Raw genomic sequence first — 27,826 nt, 5'->3', positions numbered from 1 at the left:
TGAGGAGTCATCGAAATAGTGTACACACACAATAAAAACCAGGTTGTCGGGCGTTTGGTTCTGTGCCATGTGCTGTCGGAATTATTCTACTTATGAAATGCTCCAGAATTTGCCCCAGAATTTAGCATCTTAAGATCAAGATTTTATTTTCAATCTTTCTCTCCTCTGTTCTTTAGACTAGATGATTTCTATTGATCTATCTCCACGTACACCAACATTTTTTGTTGTTGTTGTTAATCCTCACCTGAGGATATTTTTCCATTGATTTTTAGAGAAAGTGGAAAGGAGAAGGCAAGACAGAGAGAGAAACATCGATGTGAGAGACACACAAATCGACTGGTTGCCTCCCACACGAGCCCCAACCAGAGCCGGGGATCAAGTCTGCAACCGAGGTACGTGTCCTTGACAGGAATCGAACCCAGGACCCTTCAGTCCATGGGTCAACACTCTATCCATTGAACAAAACTAGCTAGGGCCCAACTCTTTATTCTGTCATCTCTATTGAGTTGTTAAGCACATTCAGTAAAAATTTTTAAATTTTAGTTTGGCTACTATATTTTTCAGGTTTAGAGTTTCCGATTGGTTCATATTTTTATAGTTTCTATTTCTTTGAATCATGCTATCTTTCATGCATTAAAAGGATATTTTCCTTTACATCCTTGAGCACAGTTATAATTGCTTTCAAATCCTTGTCTGCTAAACCCAACATCTGTGTCATCACATAGTCAATCTCTGTTAATTATCTTTTTCTCTTGAGAATTTTCCTGTGTGCCAGTGAGTCTGGATGCTGGCCGCTGTAAGTGCTATGCTGTGGAAACTCAGCATTCTATTACTCTAAAACACTGTTAAGTTTGTTTTAGCAGTTGGATCTTAACTGTAAATTCTTAGGGTGACCGTTCAAATCTCAATACGATTATTTCATCCTTCGCTGAGCTTCGTGGTGCCTGACCCACGTGTGATTCAGGCCTCAGCAGGGATGCAGGCGGTTAGCACAGAGAACTCGGGGCTTGCTTTCTCCTTTCCAGGATTACCTCCTTCACCTTCCAGTGGCTGTGGCTGCTTCAAACTGTCTTTCAGCCCTAACCGGTTTGGCTCAGTGGATAAAGCGTCGGCCTGCGGACTCAAGGGTCCCAGGTTCGATTCCGGTCAAGGGCATGTACCTGGGTTGCGGGCACATCCCCAGTGGGGAGTGTGCAGGAGGCAGCTGATCGATGTTTCTTGCTCATCGATGTTTCTAACTCTCTATCCCTCTCCCTTCCTCTCTGTAAAAAAATCAATAAAATATATTTTTAAAAAACACAAAAAACTGTCTTTCATTCTTTAAGCTAAAAGGTCTGTAGGTTTTCCATCAGAGTTTTAACTGCCCTGCATCATACACACACACACACACACACACACACACACACACACTGTGCCTTCTTCCATGTGTCAATTCAACTCGGAATCTGCCGTTGGGTCACCTTGGAGTGTCTTCACTAAGCTGTCTTTTGTCCTGAGTTTATAATTATTTGTGGGAAGATCAGTCCGATAGTAGCTTACAGGGCCATTAACAAAAGCAGAACCTACAACTCAATCCCCTCCCCCCGCTTTTCACTTTTCCTCACAATGCTGTGGGCTGTGAAGTCAGGAAGAGCTTGCTGGGCAGGCTACTCCTGATTCACGGGGCCTCAGCTGGCAACTAGGAAACCGAGATTAGTGACTTCCAAGTTGGAGTCTCGCTCACATGTGTGGTGCCTCGGCCCTAGAACTGATCTCTTCCTGTCTCCTCCCTGCATCTCCTCCTCCAGGGCTGCTCCACATGGACTTGGCAACTCGGCACAGTGACCGCGGGAATCTGCGCTCTGACATGGTGACGGCTTCTGTGAGCAGGCACCGGGCCCGCCAGGCAGTGCGGGCCATCACAGAGATGGGGCTGGACCACTCCCACCATATTTTGTTGCTCAAAGTAGTCAACGAGCTCTAGTCATCCAAATTCAAGAGGATGGGGGAGTGGCAATGTCACATTGCAGGAATACACGCAGAATGATGGGTATTTGTGTGGCCATGTTTGAAAAGTGGAACCTGTCACACATATATTCAGTATTTAATGAAGCAAAACAGATGCTACTTAAAGTGTTAGGAAGATACAGGCAGTAGTTCAACATGAAGCATGTGGTCTAATTCTCCTGCCATCATTTTTTATCACCTTCTCATATTATTGATATAATTACCTCTAAGCTATTCAGCACAAAATAGGTTTCTAATGCAATCTACTGAGTTTCCAAAGATTTAATATTAGATCCATTTCAAAACTCCTAGAAGAAATGCTTATGTTGCTATAATCCAAAACGTAGGGCACAGATATAAATTAAAATGTAGCTGTTTTTTCTTAAGATAATGTCAGTAACTGCTGTTGCCTAGCCAGAGCGGCTCAGTGGTTGAGCGTCGCCCCCTGCACTGAGAGGCTGCCGGTTCGATTCCCGGTCAGGGCACATGCCTGGGTTGCGGGTTTGATCTCCAGTCGGGGAGCATATGGAAGGCAACTGATCAGTGCTTCTCTCTCACATCAATGTCTCTCTCTCCCTCCCTTCCTTTCTCTAAGCATGTCCTCAGGTGAGGATTAAAAAGTAATAACTACTGTTTATTGTGTCTACTATGTGTTAAACAATTCCTAGGCTTTTTAAATACCTGTTTTTATTGACTATTGTCTAAGGACATTAGGTTGTTTAAATGCATAGACTTAGGGCGAAGATCAACAATTTATAAGAAAGGATACTGACTCAAACACACTAAGGACAAATACAATGCAAATTACAAAAATACAAGCCCTAATACAAGTAATTATGACATTTTATGTTTATCTGTGGGAATATATATACACACATATACATATCTCAAGCTACTTTCTAAGCACTGTAAGCTTTCATGCCAAAAAAGTGATTATTTTCTGATTTTAAATATTATATTCTAAATGAAGTCACATATGTCTTATACATAGTAAAAAACAATCTTACCTTGTCTTGGTTATCTTTATTCTTGTAACACATATTTCCGATCAGACGAATGAGATGAGACCTAAAGCCCTCGGCCATGTTTTTGACGTCCCCTTCCGCTCTGATGCAAGCAGAGGTATTGAAGATGTCCGTGGTGTCGTTGGCAGTTACATGAATCAACCGTAAAAGATCTATAACAAAAACAACAAACTTCATTTTCCACAGAAACATTGTTAGTATGTTGTACTAGTTTTCCATAAATGAATCTAATTTATGTTAATGGATTAAAATCAAATACAGGTTGAATACTGAAAGCTTCCTTTAAATAATGATTAAAAGGCTCTTCTATTTTTGCTCTAAAATTTTTCATGAATGGTTTTGGGGACACAGGCCATAATGACGACCCCAACTTGGGCTTTCCATTTATCCACAAAGAAAAGTTAGCTAAACATTTTCCACCATCTTTCTTAGAAAAAAGATTTCCAATTTCAACTTCTTTGTGGAAGAACAGCTGTGAGGCCCACTGTCAGCTGAGTCTAGAGACACCTCCTATCTGTGAGGAGCCACACCACACACCCAGGAGCATGGGTGTCCCTCTGGCCAGGTGATCAGAAGGCGGCACATGCTCTCCAGGTGCTGTTTTGGCTACACTGAGAAGAACTGATTAATACTGTTACACTGTATGAGACGCCGTAACAGCCTAGGAAAAGAAGCTGTATTTAAGTGTTTGAGCATTATCTCATTTAACCAGCTCAACAAACCTTTTAACATATTAAGCGCCCAGACTGTTTGTCTTTAAGACTGAAAGTAATAGTATCAGTCACTGGTGACTGACTGGGCACTTAACGTGTTAAAGGCAGTTGTCTCTTTCCCAGTTTATAATGAAGGAATCAGGCTCAGGTTTATAATGAAATTAGTAATTTCAGAGTTGAGATGGCAGCCTGTGCCTGCCCTGACTCCAAATGCATACTTTTCCACAATGACTAATTATCACTAAAAGCACTGAATTCAAAAATAAAACACCGATACGGGATTCTACTGTCGTCTACAGCTCACTGTGAACTTGTCTACCCATCTAGATCCAAATTCATTTTTCTTAGCATATGAGTCTCCAGAATAATTATAACCTTTTCTAAAGAAAAACATAGCAGCCAGTGAATAGCAACACCATAAGCATGGCTAACCACAAGGAGCAGGTTCTACTTGAATTATTTTTTAAACAGTTTTTTAGCAAAGATGGTAATATTTCAAACACTGGCATCTTGCTTAAAAACAATCCTATATAATAAAAGCATAGTATGCAAACTGTCCCCTCAACCAGGGGGCGGGGCTGGCCAGGGGAAGGGAGAGAGGCCCCGGCTGGCAGCCCGCAGCCGCTAGGGACCCTACCAGTGCATGAATTTTGTGCACTGGGCCTCTAGTCTACACTAATAAAAGAGAAACATGGTAATTAGCGTACGACCGCTACCCTTTTCATTGGCTAATTAGTGAGTATATGCAAATTAACTGTCAGCTAAGATGGCGGCCGGCAGGCAGGCAGCTGGAAGCAAACATGAGGTTTGCTTGCTGCAGACTCCAATGTTCCCCGCCTCACTTGCAGGCCTCTCAACTGCAACTCTAAGAAACTATATACTATGTTGCAAATAAGAAGATAAACAAAACTCCAGAAACCAGCAGACTGAAATCCAGCTGGACCGAAACATTGTATCCATGTTTTCAGCAGCGAGGCCTCAGAGCTAAAGCTGGCCCAGAATAAAAAAAAAAAAAAGAAGAAGAAGAAAACAAGAAGCAGTTGGGAGCTTTAGTCACCCGCCAGCCTGAAAACAGCCCTTAGCCCCTCACCCAGACTGGCCAGGCACCCCAGTGGGGACTCCCACCCTGATCCAGGACAACCTTCAGGGCAAACCAGCCGGCCCCCACCCGAGCACCAGGCTTCTATCCTATATAGTAAAAGGGTAATATGCCTCCCAGCACCTGGATCAGCAGAGCAGTGAGGCCTCCCGGCACTGGGATCAGCGTGACAGGGGGCAGCGCCCAAACCCCCTGATCGCCCTATGGCTCTGTGTGTGACAGGGGGCAGGGCCACAACCTCCCTATCCGCCCTGCTCTGTTTGTGACGGGAAGGCGCCCCAACCCCCTGATCAGCCCTGCTCTGTGCCTGATAGGGGGGAGCTCCCCAATCCCCTGATTGCCCTGGGGCTCTGTGCTTGACAGGGTTCGGTGCCCCAACCCATCCCCCCCGCCCCACGAGCCCTGCTCTGTGCCTGATAGGGGGGGAGCTCCCCAATTCCCTGATCGGCCCTGCTCTGTGTGTGACAGGGTGCAGCGCCCCAACACCCCCCTGCCCCCATGGGCCCTGCTCTGTGTGTGACAGGGTAGAGCCATAACCTCTCTATCAGCCCTGCCCAGAGTGTGACAGCGGTGGCGCCCCATCCCCCTGATCGGCCCTGCTCTGTGGGTGATAGAGAGTGGCGCCCCAACCCCCCTCCACGGGCCTTGCTCTGTGTGTGACAGGGTAGAGCCATAACCTCCCCATTGGCCCTGCCCTGAGTGTGACAGGGTGCAGTGCCCCAACCCCCTGATCCGCCCTGCTCTGTGTGTGACGGGGCGGTGCCCCAACTCCCCTATCGGCCCTACTCTGTGAGTGACAGGGGGGAGCTCCTCAAACCCCTGATCGGCCCTGCTCTGTGCATCACAGGGGGTGGCGCCACAACCTCCCCATCGACCCTGCCTTGAGTGTGACGGGGGGGTGCTCCAACCCCCCAATCGGCCCTACCCTGAGCGTGACTGAGGGTGGCATCGCAACCTCCCAATCTGCCCTGCTCTGTGCATGACAGGGGCGGCGCCCCAACTCCCCAATCAGCCCTGCTCTGAGCCCAACCAGGGGCTGCACCTAGGGATTGGGCGTGCCCTCTGCCACCCAGGAGCAGGCCTAAGCCAGCAGGTCGTTATCTCCCGAGGGGTCCCATACTGTGAGAGGGCACAGGCCGGGCTGAGGGACCCCCCTCCCCCCCGAGTGCACAAATTTTTGTGCACCGGGCCTCTAGTTTTCTATAAAAATCAAAGACACAATAACTATGTGAAAGGCACTATTCTTCGTGCCCCATAAATGTGACTAGGAAAATTTTTACTAACAAATTTGGTAAAACTACAGTGATATTAAAAATGATATCATCATCGAAACCGCGCCCCCTCACCATTGCAGGCCCTGGTGATGAAACACCCCCAGGAGCACCATGCGGCAGGCACTGGGACCCTCACATGCTGATGAGGCAGCTTGAGTCAAACAGCAGGGCAGGGGCAACAGCCTGAGCTGTTACCAAAACACCACAGTTCCTCCTAAGAAAAAATATTCCCCCAAATCTCAAAAATATAATAATACCCTGAAAATTACAGATCCATGTTTGAACTTATAGTATGAAAAATCAGAGATTTCTCGATTAAAAACAACAGCGTGTGCTGGCTCACTCACCAACAGCTCTCTCCAGCAAGCCAGGGTACACCTGCAGGTAGCTGAGCAGGTCGGTGTTGGCAGTCATCTCACACAGGACGTCAAGGAGCCTAATTGTAGCCAGGGCCTCGTGAGAAGAGAAGGAAACATACGTTTTTAAATCAAACTAAATTATCTGACTGCTTTAAATAGCTGTGAGAGAATGAACTACCACAATAAGTATTAAAGAGTCAGTGCTTCTCACACATCTGAAGAGAGAAACAACTATCAAAACCAAAACAGAAGTATCAGAAATGGACGGGAACAACCAGCTGCGCTAGCAGACACCGCCATCGAGAAGGCAAGATTATGTGTCTTATTGGAGCAAAGAACCAGAGAAGTTCTCATCCAAGCAAAAATACCTTCCAGCAGTGGAATGAGTGTTCAAAATTACTAGCTACGCACATAACATTTATGCAGATACTTTCTTTTTAAAGCATTCCCAGCAAGCAAGTTCACTTTACAGATACAAATACACCGTGAACTACATTAATTTCGTGTCCACAGGAATCCTGTAAAATGCTGTGGTGCAGAGCATTGGCAACAAGAATCTGCATTATTTCTGGATAAATATAAACCTATATACAATATCTTGGTAAGCTGGAGAATATATTATTTGGAAATGCTAGTTCACATAGCCACTGAAGAGTTTATTACCAAATAGACTACATGCCCAAGAAAATACCAACTACCAATGGCATGGTACTAGGGAGTCAAAATAAAATCTTTTAAAATATATATATATTTCTATTGATTTCAGAGAGGGAGAGGGAGAGATAGAAACATCAATGGTGAAAAAGACTCATTAATTGGCTGCCTCCTACATGCCCTACACTAGGGATCAAGCTGGCAACCCAGGCATGTGCCCTGACCAGGAATCAAACCACGACTCCTGGTTCATAGGTCAATGTTCAACCACTGAGCCACACCAGCTGGGACAAAATAAAATCTTAAAATGCAGTTTTTGTACAGATTTTGAACCTCATTTTTAAAGTACACGTTAGCTGGCAAACTGTGGTAGATGCTATAAATTTAGGTCATAAAGATAAGACTCTTCAAAAGAAAAAAAATATCTTCTTTTTGTTAATTCTAACTGCATTTACTATTTTGTAATTCGGAGATTTAAAATACTATTTTAGTGTTGCAATCTCAAAATAAACAGCAAGAAACATACATTTTTAATGCCTTGCATTTTAATTTTATTTCACAGCTTCAATTGCTGGTTAAAAAGTTAGAGGGAAATCCTATATAATAAAGAGGTAATATGCAAATTGACAGTCATGCCCTCACAAGATGGCTGCCTACAACCAGGCCAGCAGGGGGGTTAGTGAGGGACGACCAAACAACTGAACAACAGGCTGCGGGGGATGACCAGGCCAGCGGGGGGGGCTGTGAAGGGTGACCAGGCCGGCCGGGAGGGCAGTTGGGGGCAACCAGGCTGGCAGAGGGGGCAGTTAGGGGCAACCAGGCCAGCAGGGGGGGGCTTTTGAAGGCAATCAGGCTGGCGGAGGGGCAGTGAGGGGTGACTAGGCCAGGGCATCTTGCAATACGGGTGGCAAAGGAGCTAACTGAAACTACTAGGATCAGGTCAGGAGAAACCAGAAGCAACCCAAGAGGCCCCAGCAGGAAGCGCACATTAGGACATCAGGAAGAATTGCGCTGCAGATGACGGAGAACAAATCAAGTAAGTCTAAAGCCATGACTGCATAATAATTAAAACAAAACAAGGCACTTGTCATCTCTGGATGATATCGCAAAATCAACTCCTTACTCTGAATACTGGTAATCAAGGAGGGGAAAACAAAGTGTATCTTATATAACCTATTAGCTGATTAGGGGAAGATATCTTTAGAAAATATTATAGTTAATAAATGAAAAATGAATGATATTTCACAGCCCCTAACAACTGATGGATCTAGGTCAGTGATGGCGAACCTTTTGAGCTCAGCGTGTCAGCATTTTGAAAAACCCTAACTTAACTCTGGTGCCGTGTCACATATAGACATTTTTTGATATTTGCAACCATAGTAAAACAAAGACTTATATTTTTGATATTTATTTTATATATTTAAATGCCATTTAACAAAGAAAAATCAACCAAAAAAATGAGTTTGCATGTCACTTCTGACACGCATGTCATAGGTTCACCATCACTGATCTATCTAGGTAATAATCATGACACCTGCTAGCATCACAAAAGAAACAACCAGACATTATGAGCCTCTTGATGAATGAACGTGTCAACAAAGATGAAACATGACTAAAAAAAAATCACAACGAAAAACTAACCGGAATCTGAATATGCATTTGGAACTAATTATCATTCACAAGAAATTCAAGGAAAAGACGGCCATGTTAACACCACCATGGAGATCCACTCATCCAAATCCAAACTGTAGAAAACGCCACAGGTCAAACAAGCCAAGTTCTTCAACAAACAACTAGCACAGGAAAGAGAAGGAAGAGGGATGGGGGCGGGGGTAACCTATACACTAGTAGGAAGGGAGATCTGAGACCTATCAACCAATTGCAATGTATGGCCCTTATTTGTATCCCAAATCAAAGAAATAAATTTTGGGGGAAAGTAGACAATGGGGGTAATGTAAATACTGTTTGATACTAAAATTTAAAAATTTTAAATGTGCTAATTGTACTTCACTTATGTGTGAAGACTCCTTATCTTTTAGAGATACATATAAAATTAACTGATGGCCCTGGCCGGTTGCTCATCAGTTAGAGCGTCGGCCCGAGGACCAAAGGGTCTCGGGTTCGATTCCTGGTTAAGGGCATGTATCTCAGAAGTATGCAAGAATATACGAAAAGACAGACACAGGTATATTAACATCATAATCTAAGACCATTTTTATAAAGGAAGAGATATGGATAAAACCTCAGGATCTTAAAGCCGAATGAATACATAAATTAAAAACCAGATGCTATAAAAATGATTGCCTCTTTCTGATTTTTCAGACATAGTATTATAAGCACGTTACTGGTTATCTTGTCCTAAAAATATCACAGATGGGTAAATGCAGTGGTTTGCTGGTAAAGTGGCCGATTTCCACGCTATAGATACTCCACAACGGCCGCTTTCAAGCTACCGAGAGTTTAACAATCAGCTCACAAACTCCTGACTCTCAGGCATCGGTGGAGACCACACCAGGACACCAGGATGTATAAATATTGAGGCAAGGGGTCTTGTGAAAAATGACCACAGCTTTTTAAACTTGTAAGTGAAAGGATAACGTATATACACTAATATGCACAAGTCATGTGTGTATATAGATCAATGAATTATCAAAAAGTAAACTATTGGGGTTTTTCAAAAGGAAACTGTCCACAATTTTCTATCACTTAATATGTAATAATTTCTCCCACCTTAGAGAAAAACCTCTTTGGAAGAAAAATGTAAAATTTCCTAAATATAGTTCCATCAGGTCACTGATGATAATATTGAACTCATCTATACTATAAATATAAGAGCCGTGAGAACATTTACAGCTGAGGTTTCACCAGCACTAATTCTCCCTCCCTTCTGTTCTGGAGAATTCATTTAACCTCCTAAAAGCTCAGCTCACTGCTCCTCCTGCTGGAAACACGCAACTGTCTCCACGAAGGACAGGCAAACCCGTGAGTGAGGGCGTTCTCTTTCTCCTCCTCTGTCACAGCAAATTGCAACGCAAATATTGGCTTTATCGGGGAGACTCACATGGCCGGCATGAACATCAATAGCAAAGTAACCCCGAGGAAAAGTACATGCCCCAGAACGAAGCACACCTTTGTGGCAGGAGTTCGCAGGCTCGCAGATCGGAGTCTCCAGATGCGATGGAGCAGTGACCACACCCCCCTTCCCATCTGGAGAAAGAGGATGGTCCCACCAAAGGGCAAGCCCTCACCTATTCCTCCACCTATTTGCCAAAGTGATTCTCTGTCTTCATCATTCCTATCAGCACAGAAAGGACCCATTATTGTGTTTCTGAACATGCTGATTAAATCAACTTCACTGAGGTAGAAGTTACATGCAACAAAATACATGCTCTTAAGTCTACGGTACTGAGCTGTGTGAATGTACACAGCTATGTATAATATTTCTATTGCCCATGACGTTCCCGCGTGCCCTCCGCAGCCAACCCCACCTGTCCACTGGCAGCCCGGGGACAGCTGAGCTGCCTCGCCGTGAGTGGTAAGCGGTGTGCTGCGGAGCTTGAGGTGGAATCAGACTACACTCTCTAGCCTGCCTGGCTTCTTTCATCGCTGCGTGTGAGATTCATCTCTGTTCTTGTCTCAGAAATGTATTTCTTTATACTGCTGAATAGAATTCCAGAGAAAATCCAGTTCCAACTTTAAGACCAAAGGAAAAAGAAATCAATTAAAATGAAGAGAATTTCTAAAGTGAAGAGGAGGGAAACAGAATGTGAGCTAGCTCAGCAAAGGAAAGGCCGGAATGACGTAGGGCAGAGGCTGGGAGAGTAAAAATGCCTGCAGGGGCCAACCAGGGTTGGGTGAACAGGAATCTCCTGCAACGTCTGAAGAAACAAACTCTGGAAGGCAGTTTGCAAATGTGCATCCTAAGCTTTCCAACGGGATCAACCCTTCTGCCCTGCAGGCCACCTCTGGGACTGCGCCTGAGCTAACAAGCATGGAGTGTACAAAGATGCTGCTACGGAGACACAGTCTAGAGCACTCTTCAGAACCAACGCAAACAGGGCCACCTCAATGTCCAGCTCCCTGTAGCTGCACAAATAAATGATGACAAATTCTTTACTTAGAGTGCTACACTGGCACTTTAAAAAGCCATTAACAAACTATTGTTCATTCATTCAGAAAATATTTGCTAAGTGCCCACTATGTACATAGTACTACAAACATAGTCAAAACTTCTGTGCGCATGGAGCTTACATTCAGAAGAAACAACAGGAATTTACAAAGAGATGGCACAGAATCATTTCATTTTTAATGTGTGTGTGCACAAGCGTACATATGCATGTGTCTATTTGATGTTATCTGCCTAGATAAATATTTTAACTAGAATTGTTGTCATTAACTTTGAATAGTTGTGAATAAGAATAGTGTTCTCCTTTATCTGTATTTTCTTAACTGTTCTAAAATAAGGATACAGTCTTAGTCTATTTAAACTGTTCTAACAAAAACAGCATAATCTATATATATAAAAGGCTAAGTGACCAGCCGACCGGCTGGTACCTATAACGTGCACTGACCATCAGGGGGCAGACACTCAATGCAGGAGCTGCCGAGCTGCCGTGACTTGGCAGTGGCGGTTCTTGGGTGATGCACCCCGGGAACAAGAGAGGAGGGAGCCCGATTCCTCTTGGGGCCGTGCGATTCCACCTTCTGCTGTGGGTTATGTTGTTGCTGGGGCACTGTCGCCCTGAATCTGGTTTACTGCACACTTGCATTTACATTCCACACCCTGTACGACAGCAACTTTGCAGAGTGCCCTCTTGCACTCCAGGACCCCTCGGGGGATGTCTGAGAGCCGGTTTCAGCCTGATCCCCTCAGGCCAGGCCAAGGGACCCCACCTACCGGAGGGACCCCGCTCACTCCGCAGACGACCTTCAAGCTGCCCCAGGTGAGGCTGGCCAGGAGGGACTGTGGGACCACCCAGGACTGCCTGCATTAGTCCCTGCAATGGAGCCAGTGCCACGAGCCGAGCGTGAGTTTTCTTACCCCCTCCTGCCTGCCCTGCCCAGACGCCCTTCAAGCCTCTGTACCATCCCAGGAATTCTAATTAATTTCCTTTCAATGTGCACGAATCCATGCACTGGGCCATTAGTATGGCTTATAAACAAGGGAAATTATTTCTTGCAGTTGTGGAAGTTGTATGTTCAAGATCAGGTGCTGGCATGGCTGGTTTGGGGAGGAAGTCTTGCGGGTTGCAGATTGCTGGCTTCTTGCTATGCCCTCACGTGGTGGGAGGGGCAAGGGATCTTTCTGGGGCACTAACCCTACTCATAAGGGCTCCACCATGACCTGATCACGTGCCAAAAGCCCCACCTCCTAACACTATCAACTCTGTCATTAGGTTTCCAATATATGAAGGGGGAGGAGAGAGACATCTGACTATCGCGATACTTATGTAATCTTTCTGAAAAGCTTGTAAAAAGAATTCTCATAGAGGACCTAGTTGAGTTGGGAAGTCTGTCTTCTCACCTCGTCGTCATCATGCTGCCCGGCAGTCAGTTTCAGCACAACCCTGCACTGGTCCACGAAGGTGCTGGCGATGAGCTCGGCGTGGCCCAGGAGCGCAGTCGTGTCATCCTTGGTCAGGGGCTCCTCGCCCACCATCTTGGCTATTAGAACGTCCAAGAGTGTGACCCTGTGAAGCAAAGACTTTACAGGAGCATGCAATACTGGGATGCCACAGCGCTAGAAATAGCTAGAGACCACTGTAAGAGAACATTTTTACTCTTTAACTTCCGTACTCTGCTTATAATGTCTAGCTGGGGAAACAGGATTTGAGAATAAAATTAACCCTCATCAATCACCTGTTTTTTAAAAATCTTGATTTCTTTGATATGGCGAGGCTACAGAAAAAAGCACCTTTTATATTGTTACTTTCAGCACTAAAATAATTCAAACTTCAGAAATGCTGCCAGTTTTCTAATATATCAACAATAATAACAATAGCAAAGTCAAATGGGCAACATTCACTACTTATTTTTTTTATTTTTTCAGGAAATGTATACTTAATCATTCTCTGAGTGATCAGAACTATAAAACCAACACTCACTACTTACTAGAGCAAAGCGCTTTCCACCCATGTTCTCATTTGGTGCACACGGAACTGCGAGGCCGGTGCTCCGCCTCACCAGGGTGGTGAGCGGCTTACGCAGGCTGCCTGCCCAGGGTCACCCACCTGAGAGCCACGGCTCTCCCGCTCCTGGGTCAGGAGCCTTAGCTGCTCATTTTACTATCTTTCTTGGGAAGGTTGGCTTTTTTGTTTGTTTCATCATTTGAGTTTACAAAAACATAAATCTGAAACCCAACCTATGCCATTTTTTACATCAATATTTAAATTATCAATAAATATTTTTATTCAACAACCTTTTTCCTTTTCCTAGAAAAAAACAATTCATACAGAGGGTAACCTATCCAGCATAAACCAAGTATGTTCCTCAAAATCCTATTCTGACCTGGGATTATATGTACAAGTCTTTATTTCTACACCAGAGAGGGCCCCGCTTCCTTTCATCAAATGTATCACAAAGTTTGCTGGCATCATTAAATTGCTTCCATGTGTGTATATGTGCAATTCAGAGGGCATGAGGAGCAAAAGTACAAATCTCAAGCCAGAATATTTATGGTTGATGTTTCTGGAAAACAAAGTCCGCAGCAGCTAGAAATCTGGCCGAGGCCGTCTAACTACGTGCAATATGAACCACAAGACGCACCTCCAGCAAAATCTACCTCCCAATGGAACGGAGGGTGAGGCTCTCATTCAGGTCTTCATTCATTCACTGAACTGGCATCGGCTGTCTGGTCATGGCATCTAAACCACCATACTCGACACGTCAACGTCAGAGAAATACACGGTATTCAGGAGAAATAAGCCACCGATGAGAGAACGATTATCTTGTCGTAAAGGAATTCACTTTAAATGGCCCCGTACAGTGTACTGGCGGGTGTCTTTTACGTTTTTACATACAACACAGATGTTACCCTACCCAATGGCCTTCCGTCGGCGGCACAAGGCAGTGTTATCAAGACAGGCTCCAGAGCCAGGCTGCCGTCCACCGCAGGGAGGCCTGGACAAGCCACTAACCTCTCTCCCTCCGTGTGTGCACCTGCAACGCGGGACGACAGGAGTGCCAGCCTGCCGAGGCTGACAGTGACTGCGCTGCCCCTGTAGCGCCTGGGACAGCGCCTGACTCACCTAACAAAGCTGTGTACAAGTTCGTAGGAGCAAAACCTGTCGATGCTTTCACTGACAATGTATTCATAGTAAAAGCAATGACTACCCATAATACCAAGTGCAGAGGAGAGGGGAGGGTGGCTCTTAGTGACATTTGTAGATTTAGGATGTGGTCAATTAGATGTTAAATTTCTGACACATCTTCTTGTATAAAATAAGCATTTTGAAAAGAGCAAGGTCCCCTCCTAGACGCCACCTTCCACCTCGCTGTGCCTGGAAGACTGTAACTCGGTATCGCTCGCAGTGACCATTGCGACCTGGAAAGTGGAGGCGGGCCCCACAGGATAGGTTGCCCTGTGTAGGATGCCAGGGCTCGCACACCCTAACCAGCTACTAAAGACCCTTCCGTGCGTAAGGACACCCCTCAGCCGCGCATGCTTCCATTCAAAAAACCCTGTTTGCACCTGTTCTGTGCCTGGGCAACGTGGACACCGCAGAATAGGAAAGACCAAACCCTCCCGCACACAGCACCTGGCGGCAGTGCCGGGCAGCAGCAGGCAGGCACGTGGCACGGTCCGCTGTACGACAGGTTATGTAATGGCACTCGGGCCAACAGCACTCCTCCTGGGAAGGAGAACACAGGAGGCGGAGGAGGAGACCACGCTTGAGCAGAAAACTCCCATGAAGGAGGGAAGCAGCGGCCACCACTGGTTTATAAATAAAAATGGAAACTATGTCTGCCATCCTCATTTGCTTAGATAATGATTAGTTGAAAAACAGATCACTTGACAGCCATGCAGAAAATACAAACATGAGTATTAAATCACAATTACACTATGTATTCATGTACTCGTGTGTTCCTTACTGCAAAGCAATGACTAATTTCTACCAGTGCTCATCAAGTTACTTATTTTAGGTAAAAACAAACAAACAAACAAACAAAAAAAACTACAAATAATTCTCTTTCAGGAATAGTATACATATGTGGCAGTAGCAGGGGTCATGGATTTATAAACATGGTATTTAAACTCACTTTATAAGCATGAACTTTTCTTTTTTGTTAAAGATATTAAAGAAAAATCAGTACTTAACACGACTACGAAGGAGTGCATAAAGCTTAATGTTAGACCCAAATACACAGGCAAAATTCCAAAACCACAGCAATTATAAAAATTGTGACTACAATCAAAAGAGTAACATTTTTAAAGTTCTTAACCATTATATCAGTTTCTGATCATCAGATTTCTGAGTAAGTTTTATTTTCCTAAGACAACATTTCCAATAAGGTTTGGAAAAACACATCCTATTGGAATGGAAAGAGAACTGTGAATCATTTTGTTTAATCCTCTAATTTTATAGGTCAGGAAACTGAATCCAAACACGATAAAGGCCTGGCCACAGTCACACACAGAATTCCTATCGCCAGGCGGGCAGGGAGCCGGCTCGCTCTCAGCGCACTCACTGCTCTGCCCGCTGCAACAGTGGGGAGGTCCCCGCCGGGCACCCATCTTCCGTGGATCTGAGTTACCTATCGGAAACTACCACCTGGGAGCGTATATCCCAAACTATCCTATCAGAGAGGTGGACAGATGCGCACTCTTCAAACGCACAGCAGGAATATCTAGTTGCAGGAATGACTAGGATAAAGTCACGGCACAAGCACATTTTGCTCCTGGCGTTTTTGAATGTGGCTTCCCTGGACAATGGCGCCAACCTGGATTCTGCAGCCCCGCGCTAACCACTGCCTGTTGTGGCGAAGCTGTAATGTTAACCAACCAATTTCAAACCATTACTGACACAGAAACATGTATTTAGAGATTTTGTGCCAACTAAGAAACCACACAGTTTTCAGTCATGTGTGCAGGATACCCTATATGGAATGCTAAATACTCAAAACCACACTGGTTTTTGGGGTTACCTTTCTTGATTGCTCATTTTGGCATACATGGCTCTCACCAATTCCGGACTTTTCAGAAAATGGTCTGTAATAATCAAGAACCTAAGGAAAAAAGGAGAAAGAAGTTTGGTTACTAGAAACATAGTCAAACAGACATGGCCTTATCAACTTTATAGGCATATCTTACACATAAAAGCACTCCTTTCAATTGAATTCTTGATTAGCCGTAATCTTAAGATGTTTTAAGAGGTTCACATACTATTTTCTATTAGCAGCTAGAGGAAAATTAAAGCTCTCACAATATTTCTCTCCAATCTTATTTCTGAAACGTTTACTGAAATGATTCCGCTTTACCCAGCTGGAAGAAAGGGCCTGCTATCGCATTCGGCAAAGCTGGGAAAGGAAAAACACTTCCCTGGAGTTTAAACAGCAGAATGGAATTTAGATGCAAGCTCAGGAATAAACAGAAACACTTTCACTGGTTTAGTCAGAAGCTTGGTGCGAACATGACCCGAGAAAGAGAACATCCTACTGTTTTTCATGGGAACATATGCCAACCACAGAGCAGTGAACACTGGCTTGATTATCTCCTCTGTAAAGCTCTCAAGTTACCAAGAAAACATCCTCACTGTCAGGCAGCCCAGCATCCAAGCTTAGAGATCAATTGCGCGAACCCCCAGGCACAGATTATGAGCATATTCTTCAAAGTGCCCCTGTGACAGCTAGAAGATTGAACGGTTTATTAATGAGTTCTGCATCTATTTACCAGAGGGCATCTGAAGACTTAAGAACTAAAGAACACACTGTTCATTCCAAGTTTAGAGTAATCGAAGTGGCTATTAAAAAGCCAATATATGTACAGTCATAGTTTATTTAATTACTTTTTAACAAATAAAAGTATGGCTTTCAGAATGATAACAGGATGAAGCACATTAGCTACCACAATGCTGTCACTTCACATAAAAACAAAATCTAAACCCCTCCTCCGCTTCCTCCACCATCCACACACAGCAATGGCGAGGGAATGCTCTTCTAGTGACTCGAAAATGGTCATTTAAGTGGCTATCAGCTGTGCAGAAGTTTTTATGTGGTAGATGCTTAGATTATTTTTCTAAATATAATAATACACTCTCCACTCCAGGGTGCTGCATCAATTCTCAATTTTTAGTAAAAATTCACTGCATTTACTTTCTTACCAAATATCGACTCGAGAAACCACAGGTGAAAACTTTCACAACAGAGACCCAATCACACTCCATATTTGCTAAGTTACACACTTTAATTTGTGATTAATTTTTTTGCAGAACTATTTCTGTAAATTAAGAAATTCGGTGGTAATTCTGTAAGAGGGAGGCAGGGTCCCACTAATCTACAACCCAAAATGTGCAAGGACATCTAGAGACGGTCAGGAACACTCCAATAGTTCCCCAAGTCTATGGAGAGTGGGACAGACTGCCTGGGGGAGGGTCAAAACACATCCTATCCAAGAGGCAGAAGTCAGAGCGGAAGGAAGGGGCACAGAGAAGTATATCTTTATTTCACAGAAAGAAAAAGCTAGAAATGGGATCCTGTCCGTGCTCCTGAGTGCTCCCTTCAGTTCCGCTGCAGGCGCTTGGGGGGCCTGGTTTCCCTCCCACCAATTACTCTCAGCCTCTGGGGCCAGAGTGGACCTGCCCCAGGCAGTTGGAGGCAGAGCTCAGTTTAATAGGGAAATTCCTCACTTAAATGTAATTACAGAACAGCCAGTGTTCACAAAGCAAGTTGTTGATGGTAAAGCACTGACCACAATTTTACAAGTTTCCACACTGGCTAAAAGCCAAAGTGTATGAAGGTCTCTCCCCTCCCCTCCCCTCCCCTCCCCTCCCCTCCCCTCCCTTCTCTTCTCTTCCTTCTCTCTCTCTCTCTCTCTCTCTCTCTCATTTATAATTGGTTTTGAAGAGATTAACAAAGAGATTAACATGATCTGCATCCCAGTGTCTCTACCACCAGGCAGAAGGTGGTAAAGGCCATCTGCCCATCAGGGAGCACAGGGAAAGGACCGTGAACAGTGACTATGTCATTGGGAAGCAGGTGACCCTAAAGTCAGCGTTGGGGGGAAATTTTCTAAAAGTGAGAGCCACTTATCGCCATTTCCATACACAAGTCCACAATGTCAACGCTTATTTGTAACATAAATCAAATCTATTTCATTGACTGCAAACACCTAGAAAATGTTTTCACAGCTCATTGGTTGAACAAAGAATCTGATTTAAACACACTCTTGAAAATGAATGCCACCCTCCTGTTTGCTTTGAGATCTGGGAACCCCACCCACAGCGGCTAATACAGCGACCTGGGCAAAGCTGCCCGCGCTGCACAGCCAACAGCCTCCTGCTCCTGTCGGTGACATTTCCGGCCTCCAGGAAGCACCAGGCACACAGCCATCCATCAGCCCGATGACCCCAAGGCCATGCTCGACTGCAAAGCTGTGAGCTACCATCTCTGAGAAAGTCTGACACCAGCTGGATCCCGAGTGCTGCCCGGGCAAGGCCAGTGAACTACGTTCTTACACGCGCGTTTCTGCCCCCCTTCCTCTCCCGCCCCCCTCGAGAGAAGCGCAGACACCTGAGTCGTAGAGAGAGAGCTGGGCCAGGGTCTCAGTCCCAACCCGCTGGCAGCGGACACTGGACACGGTGCCCACCCTCTCAGCATCATGGTGTCCTGCTTCTCCAGTTTCTAGTAATAACATCAGAATGCAACGCCAACCAAATAAGAGAAATTAAGTAATATTTAACTTCGAAAGCAGTACAGACAATGAAAATGATTCACTCATTCATCAAACATTGACTGAGTTCTTGTAGACGTCTGCCATTTTTACCCTAATATCCCTTTCACCTTCTTCAAATCACAGAAACTCTTCCTTTCAAGAAAGAGCCCAAACCTGCCAGCTGGGCTCAGTCACGCAGCTCGGAAAGCTCCACCCAGAGTGAACACGGGACCCCGGCTGGGAAAAAGGCTGACCAGGGAGAGAACATGAGCCTGGAAGGACCACTCGCACACCTCACACACCACACAGATCTGTGGGCTAACCTGCTCCTGGAGAAACCTCTGTAATTCCCAAACTTCGCAGTGCGTGTGCCAGCCAATGTTGACAAAGAAAATGTTTACTTACATCCTAAAGTATTCCAACTTTCACAAAAAGATGTGCACACAAAATCCCAAGTTGCATTCTACATGCAACTCCAGGTCAGAGCTGCGTGTAGATACCTTGAGAAGCACCCCAAGCTCCGGTGCAGTGGGAACAGCGGTACGCGCACTGGGGGGCAGGAGGGGGGGGGGGGGCTGGACCACACTTCCACGCTCGCGCACTGCATGCTCTGGCTCTCACCGCAGCACCTGAGCTTCGCTGGCACAGGGCTCCCGGGAAGGCCCACACGGACCTCTGGGAGTCTCTCAACAAAGGCACGGGAACCAGACAAGCCCAAGGCAACTGGAGGCCAAGACACCACCATCACCCAACTCATTCAACAAATACGACACAGCAGACACTTTTACCATAAAGGGCCTAGTACTAAATATTTGAGACTACAGGGCCCAAGTCTCTGCTACTTGGTCTTTCATGGTAGCATGAAAGCAGCCAGAGACAATAAATACATAACTAATGAGTATGGCTGTGTACCGATAAAAATCCTATATAATAAAGGGGCAATATGCAAATTGGCCATCACTCCAACACACAAGATGGCCGGCAGGGGAGGACAGTTGTGGGTGACCAGGCCAGCAGGGGAGGGCAGTTGGGGGGACCAGGCCTGCAGGGGAGGGCAGTTGGGGGGACCAGGCCTGCAGGGGAGGGCAGTTGGGGGGACCAGGCCTGCAGGGGAGGGCAGTTGGGGGGACCAGGCCTGCAGGAGAGGGCAGTTGTGAGCGATCAGGCCTGCAGGGGAGGGCAGTTGGGGGGGACCAGGCCTGCAGGGGAGGGCAGTTGTGGACAATCACGCCTGCAGGGGAGGGCAGCTGGGTGGACCAGGCCTGCAGGGGAGGGCAGTTGGGGGAGACCAGGCCAGCAGGGGAGGGCAGTTGGGAGGGACAAGGCCTGCAGGGGAGGGCAGTTGTGGGGGACCAGGCCAGCAGGGGAAGGCAGTTGTGGGGGACCAGGCCAGCAGGGGAGGGCAGTTGGGAGGGACAAGGCCTGCAGGGGAAGGCAGTTGGGCGGAGAGTACCAGGCCTGCAGGGGAGGGCAGTTGGGGGGACCAGGCCTGCAGGGGAGGGCAGTTGGGGGGACCAGGCCTGCAGGAGAGGGCACTTAAGGGTGACCAGGCTAGCAGGGGAGGGCAGTTAGGGGCTTCGGGCCGGCAGGGAAGCAGTTAGGCATCGATCAGGCTGTTAGGGGAGTGGTTAGGGGGTGATCAGGCTGGCAGGCAGAAGCAGTTAGGGGCAATCAGGCAGGCAGGCAGGCGAGCAGTTAGGAGTCAGCATTCCTGGATTGTGAGAGGGGTCCCAGATTGGAGAGGGTGCAGGCTGGGCTGAGAAACACCCCTCCCCCCCCCGCCCCCCCACACACACAGTGCACGAATTTCATGCACCGGGCCTCTAGTGTATTTATAAAAGCAGGCCATGGCACTCCACACAGAGGAAGAGCATTCCACACAGAGGAGGAGCCCTCCACGCAGAGGAGCACGCCACACAGAGGAGGAGCCCTCCACGCAGAGGAGCATGCCACACAGAGGAGAAGCCCTCCACGCAGAGGAGGAGCACGCCACACAGAGGAGAAGCCCTCCACGCAGAGGAGGAGCACGCCACGCAGAGGAGTATGCCACACAGAGGAGAAGCCCTCCACGCAGAGGAACAGCACGCCACGCAGAGGAGGAGCACTCCACGCAGAGGAGCAGCATGCCACGCAGAGGAGGAGCACGCCACGCAGAGGAACAGCACGCCACACAGAGGAGCACTCCACCCAGAGGAGCACTCCACGCAGAAGAGCAGTATGCCACACAGAGGAGCACTCCACACAGAGGAGGAGCACTCCACACAGAGGAGCACTCCACGCAGAGGAGCAGCATGCCACACAGAGGAGGAGCACGCCACGCAGAGGAACAGCACGCCACGCAGAGGAGCACTCCACCCAGAGGAGCACTCCACGCAGAAGAGCAGTATGCCACACAGAGGAGCACTCCACACAGAGGAGGAGCACTCCACCCAGAGGAGCACTCCACGCAGAAGAGCAGTATGCCACACAGAGGAGCAGCACACCAGACAGAGGAGCAGCACGCCACACAGAGGAGCAGCACACCACACAGAGGAGCAGCACACCAGACAGAGGAGCAGCACACCACGCAGAGGAGCACTCCACCCAAAGGAGCACTCCATGCAGAAGAGCAGTATGCCACAGAGAGGAGCACTCCACACAGAAGGGAGGGCAGGTGTCAAGATTCAGGAGAGAACAAACTCGGGCAATTCACAGAAAAGCAGCGAGAGCAGTGGGAAGTAAGGAGCAGGAAGATAAGTAATGGTCAGAAGTAAAATGAGCTCAGTCAGGAGCCAGGACATGACAGTTACTTCAAATTGGCTCCTTGGTGCTGGGGGAAGCGCCCAGAGGGTCTATTTAAGCAAGCGAGTGGCAAGCTCTACAGCACATTTACGCGCTGTGTGGTGACTAGGAGGGCAGAAAGGTGAGCGAGCAGTTCCCGCAGTCGTCTGTCTCCGGGAGATGCTGCCTCGAGCTGTCACGGCAGAGAGGGTGTGAAGCGGGTGAGCTTGGAGCACGGCCGGCAGACAGAGCTGATGTGTGCAAGCGGTGAGAGGAAGAGAAGGCACACCAACTCTTAGGTGCGGGCCTCAGCACGAGGTGAAAGGTGAGGTGGGCCGCTGAGCCAGTGCAGATGGGGAGCAGTGGCAGGCTCCGAGGGGGGACTGAGGTCTTCCTGAGTGAGGCCTCGGTTACAAGCGCCAGGGGAAGGTGCACACACAGGTCTGGAGCTCTGGCCTGAGGTCAAGGCCAGACACGTCCATTTGGAAATCATCAACTTAGAAAGGAATCTTAAGCTGTGGAACTAGGGAAGGTCGCGCAGGAATGAGCAATGACAGGGAAGACGGCTGAAGACGGGCCACGGGCCATGCCATCTTCGGGCAGATAAAGAACAGGCGCTAACAACGCAGGTGGCAACGGTGCCTGAGTGGAAGCAGCGCAGAAGGAAGAGGAGACACGGCGAGCCAGTACTGATGGGTCTGGCCGCCCCTGCACCCACTGTGCCTACAAATCCAGTACCTCCAGGACGTCTTGTAGGCCGGGAAGCTCTCTCTGCACGTGTGCTATCTGAGCGGGGCTGCCGACACTTCAGACTCAGAAGCCTCAAGACTAGGCTCCTGCCTGCCACATGCCAAACGTTGTTCTGTTGAGGTTGCCAGAACAAACGCCAAATCTTGCCATAAGGTGCTCACAGTCTGACAGACAAGTGGCACAGGCTATGAAATGTGAGTGTGCAGGAGAACAGAAGAGGGGCAGCAGCGTCAAACCACAACGGGAAGGATAATTACATTTATCTCCCTAATACCTTTATAGCCAAGGAAATAGTAAAATTTATATCCAAAAGGCAAGAAACATCCCTAGAGCAAAGGAGATAGCAATCTGGGAGTGAAACTTTGTCATGCAAAATAAATCAACTAGATAACCCAAATATGACCCAAAAGTAATACTCCACTCACAGTTATAAATTCATTTTTGTAGTGACACCGTAGGTTCAAGAGAATGCTAAAGTTTACGCTGGAAGAGGCCAAAACTGAAAGAAATCATCATTCACCTTGAAACTCAGCCTCCTCCCGAAACTGCTTTCTTACCGCACTGGACACAGTAACGAAGTGGGAGCCCTACAGTAACTGGCTGAGTCTCGGGGCTCTCATTCCCAGGATGGCAGTGACAGGAAAACAAGACCCCAACACCCTGCGCCCCTCAGCACAGGGCAGCACTGGCCGCCCCACCCTCTCACGCTCCGCAACTCCACACCGACCCCACCTACGAATAACGCACAGTCAGTGGGCGGTCAGGTGCAGATAGATTCAAATGCCACACTTCACCCCTCGGACCGATTCACCCAGGGTTATCTAAGAGCATGCGCACATCGCTCACACCTACGAACAAGAGAAGCGAGCATTTTTAGAAGGACAGTATCCCAATCATTCACACGGAGGCGTGCCAAAGCCTTCTTCGCCTACGCTTTCCTGTGTGAACCAAAACAAAAAGACCCAAAGTTATTGAAACCTTACATTTGTCCCTTTCCAAGAAAAGATACTAAACCTATGAATTCTAACACCATGTCCTTTTGTGCTCATTGTAAAATACTGTTCTCAATATTTTAAAATTAGGTATAATTTCAATACAACAATAACATTCACACTAAAAGAGGCCAAAACTGGGCAAGTTCATGCCTATGGAATGCTCTCGCATGTTGAGAGCTGGGAGGGCAAAAAGTAGTTTTTTTCTTCATGTTCAGGGGTGGGTTCAGGTTTAACAGTGAAAAGTAACAATGTTGTTGGACATCTCTGGGTATTTTGTGGCCTCATTTTTGTTTACCAAATACAGAGTTCTGCTCACGTAAGTCAAGCAGAGTGTACAGAAGACAGTTAGCTACTACTTCCCATCCTTTTTCCTGTCTAAACCCCTTTAGTGATCTTTGATGACTTTAACTTGAACTGTCCTGAAACAGATCTTATATTTTGCCATTTACGACCTTTTGCCCTTTATTCCATGCTGCTAAACAATTACAGATGGTTAAAGTATAGGTCCGCCCTGGCCGGTGTGGCTCAGTTGGCTGAGTGTCGTCCCATGCACCCAGAGGTCGCTGGTTTGATTCCGGTCATGCCGGGGTTGCAGGCTCTATCCCCCGCGGGAGCATGTAGGAGGGCAACCGATCCATCTCTCTCTCTCTCTCTCTCATCAATAAAAACATATTTTAAAGTATTTACATAAAATATAGCTCCAAGATACTTAACAGATGAAACAGAATTAGGCCATAGAAAATTTCGCTTAATAATCTAATGATTCACCTGTCATGTAAAAACACTTGCATTACCGAGGGAGGTTTTCTAAGTCAAGCCCAATAACATAATTATTTCTGTACCAACTTCTGTTTGTGGGCAAATGGTAATTCAAATAAAATAAATGCCCGTACATATAAATCACTTTAAGATTAGGTATACCTTCAATAGAACAATAACGTTCATACTAAAAGAGGCCAAAACTGGGGAAGCTCATGCCTGTGAAATGCAAGTGGGATTACTGGCACCTCAAGGCTCCCGACCAAAGACAGACGGATCACTATGTGGCAAACAGACATAAAATAGATTTTAAAGAAAACAGGACACTAATAAAGAAAAACAACAAAATGATGCGTTTATAATGATGAAAGAGTCAATTCCTCAGGAGACACAGCCATTACAAACTTCTATGTGCCTACCAACACAGACGGAGATAAGTGCAACAAAACCTGACAGAACTGAAGGGAGAAATAAAAAGCAACCCACTTTCAATAATGAATCACTAGACAGGAGACCATCCGGGAAACAGCAGACCTGAACAACAGTATAAATCACTAGACCTACCAGGTATCTATAGAACACTCCATCAAAAACAGAATACACATCATTCTCAAAAACATGGAACATTCTCTATGACAGACCGGGTGTTAGGCCATAAAACAAGCCTCAATATATTTAAATAGAATGAAATGACATCAATGTGCTCACCAACCACAAGTATAATATGACAGTGAATCTCTCATCTAAACGATGCCCACAGGACACTTACGAACCTCTAACCTTTAAGGAAGCACCCACTGCAGCCACAATGGTCTGACCCACACGCTCCACAGTAGCCACGTATTTGCCCTCCTCACCACCTTAAACACTTCTCACCCCTTCAAGGACCGGCTCAAACCTCACTTCACGTCTCACAAAGCCTCCAGGGGCTGCTGAGAAACTTTTCTTATTTTGTCAACATGTGTCATTTTAACTTACTGTCCAATTATTATAATTCGAATTTTTACTTAAAATCTCTATTAGGAAAGTGATCTGTCAGAATGTTCTTAAGCAATCAAATTCCTAACATGATACTCACGGCCATTCTGATTCAGGCTGCTTTTGGTGAGTTTCTATGACATCAATTGCAATATTGAGGTTTTCTTCCAGTTCTTTCATTCTTTCAGAATTAAGGGATGTAAACAAAATCATTGAACAGTAGGCAACAATTTTTTTGTCTGGGTGATTTAAGCAGGACCTTCCAAATAAAGAAATGAAAGTGTTAGCCCAATTTAACAACATGATAAAATATAATTATAGCAAATAAATAATAATAATCCCAATAACAAATTCAGTATATACTAAATTTTTAAGAATTTAATGAAGAATTACAACACTTTGAAACAAGTACATTATTTATTGCAAAAAAGGCAAGTATAAAATTAGTCACAACATCAATATCCATTAATAGTCATAAAGGCTGAAACCGGTTTGGCTCAGTGGATAGAGCGTCGGCCTGCGGACTGAAAGGTCCCAGGTTCGATTCCGGTCAAGGGCATGTATCTGGGTTGCGGGCACATCCCCAGTAGGAGATGTGCAGGAGGCAGCTGATCGATGTTTCTCTCTCATCGATGTTTCTAACTCTCTCTCTCTCTCCCTTCCTGTCTGTAAAAAAAAAAAATCAACAAAAATATATTAAAAAAAAAAATAGTCATAAAGGACAGACTGTTTAAGGGGAAGGTGGTACCCTGGCAAGAAATAAAATGTGGAGTCAAGAGCCTCACTGTAAATCCTGGTTCATCCACCCGTCATCTGTGATCTTAGGAAGGTCTCAATTTAGCTCTTGTCAATTACATTGTGGGTCAGGCATGTGGCAGAATTTTATGTTTTCATTTAAACTTCATAATACACTTCAGGAGACGTGATTAGCTTTATACTTCTGTAACTTGAATCCCACAATTCTTTCCTTCCACCTAAGCTCAATTATTATTAGTCATACAGATAACAGGTATATAGACGCCTCCAACTCTACTTATCTTTGAGTGACAGTTATACTCAGGGCACGAGAAGGAACATGAGGATTATCTGATGCAAACACCATACTTCACAAGTGACCCAGAAAAATGTATGCAACCAGGGAAGAATTTAGGCAGCGAGGGGTTATGTTTACCAGCCCTAAGCTCCAGTTCCCTCATCTGCCCAAACATGGACAGCAACTTACCCCCAGGGCTGGGCACAGAACAGGGAGAATGTGCAGAAAAGCCCAGCTCGGGACATACGAACCGCAGCTGCTCTGCTTACACGTTGCCACCACCGAAGTCACCCCATTCAGTGGCAGCACAGCCAGGATGAGACAACAGGCCTCCACTCCCAGACACTGTTTCCCTTCCCTTCCTGCCCCATCACTTGTTCACCTTTGCACTCAATACTCAAATTCTTACGAACTAACAGGGCTGCTCAAACAAAGTAGAAGACCACCAGGAAAAGTACCCTGAAGCAAGCTGGGGGCGGGCTGGTACCCACACTAACATTCTCCACATCTGCCAGCCCTGTGCCGAGCACACAGGAAGTGCTCAGACACATGAATGATTAACCCACTGCCCACAACTCAATGTTTTATGGCTTTTTCTTATAAATTACAGTGTCCGCTAAGGACAATATTTCTCATTTTAACCCAAACTTTTAATTTCTTAAAGTGAAACTGACACACAACAAAAGACAAAAATCAATGCATTTGAGACATGAATACACCTACGAAACTACCACCCAGATGAGGGTACAGAACACTCCCGAACCCCAGGAGACCGGCTCGTGCCCTCTCTCAGCTGGTACTGAACCCGCCGCCACTCACCAAGAAAACCACTATCCTCATTTCCATGAGCAAAGGTTCACTTTTCCTGTTTTTGAGCTTCATGTAAATGGAATGATATAACCACAATTTTCTCAGAAATTATAAGAACTCAGCAATATACTCACAAGAAGAGTTCCGGGAAAGCGTGCACCCACACGATAGCCTGGGAATCTTCATTCCGTGAGGCAATATTGCCTAAGAACTGCAGGCCACAGCGAAAAGCTGAGAATTTATGAATAAAAAAGATGTATGGTTTTTAGAAATTTTAACATAATGAATAAAGTCATCTTAGTAAGAAATTCCCAACATTTTTAAATAGGAAGTTTCTGTTACCTTTTTTTAACAATGACGGTGTCTGGTCACAGGAAACTTTGCACATGACATGAATATTAAGTGCCTTACAAAACAATGCACTCTACAAAGTTAACTAACTTCTGGAAAAGATTATCAATGTCAACACATATACCTGTAATTAAGTTAACCATGGAATATGTGCTCCAATTTTTAAAAAATTACTCTTAGACTAGAGTTTTTATAGTTAAAGCGTGGTAAAAATGATTTTTTAAAAAAAGATATACTGGACAAATACCATTCTAAAAAGAACATCATAGACCAGCCGTGGGCAAACTACGGCCCGTGGGCCGGATCCGGCCCGTTTGAAATGAATAAAACTAAAAAAAAAAAGACGGTACCCTTTTATGTAATGATGTTTACTTTGAATTTATATTAGTTCACACAAACACTCCATCCATG

General features: G+C 45.9%; 1 protein-coding gene across 1 annotated transcript in view; it reads right to left on the bottom strand.

Moving 5' to 3' along the window:
* Positions 1-27,826, bottom strand: part of ATXN10 (ataxin 10) — a 124,792-nt gene that overhangs the window by 60,655 nt on the left and 36,311 nt on the right. Inside the window, exons 4-9 of the mRNA XM_070411294.1 lie at positions 27,199-27,295; positions 25,322-25,480; positions 16,255-16,335; positions 12,635-12,800; positions 6,445-6,550; positions 2,994-3,163 (exon numbers count right to left, since the gene is read on the bottom strand). Coding sequence (XP_070267395.1) covers positions 2,994-3,163; positions 6,445-6,550; positions 12,635-12,800; positions 16,255-16,335; positions 25,322-25,480; positions 27,199-27,295 — 779 coding nt within the window. The remainder of the gene's footprint in view (positions 1-2,993; positions 3,164-6,444; positions 6,551-12,634; positions 12,801-16,254; positions 16,336-25,321; positions 25,481-27,198; positions 27,296-27,826) is intronic.

This window comes from Myotis yumanensis, unplaced genomic scaffold (genome assembly GCF_028538775.1).
Source record: "Myotis yumanensis isolate MYYU_CA2020_CCGP unplaced genomic scaffold, mMyoYum1.0.hap1 SCAF_3, whole genome shotgun sequence".
NCBI classification, from domain to species: domain Eukaryota; kingdom Metazoa; phylum Chordata; class Mammalia; order Chiroptera; family Vespertilionidae; genus Myotis; species Myotis yumanensis.
This window is presented reverse-complemented; position numbering and strand designations above follow the sequence as displayed.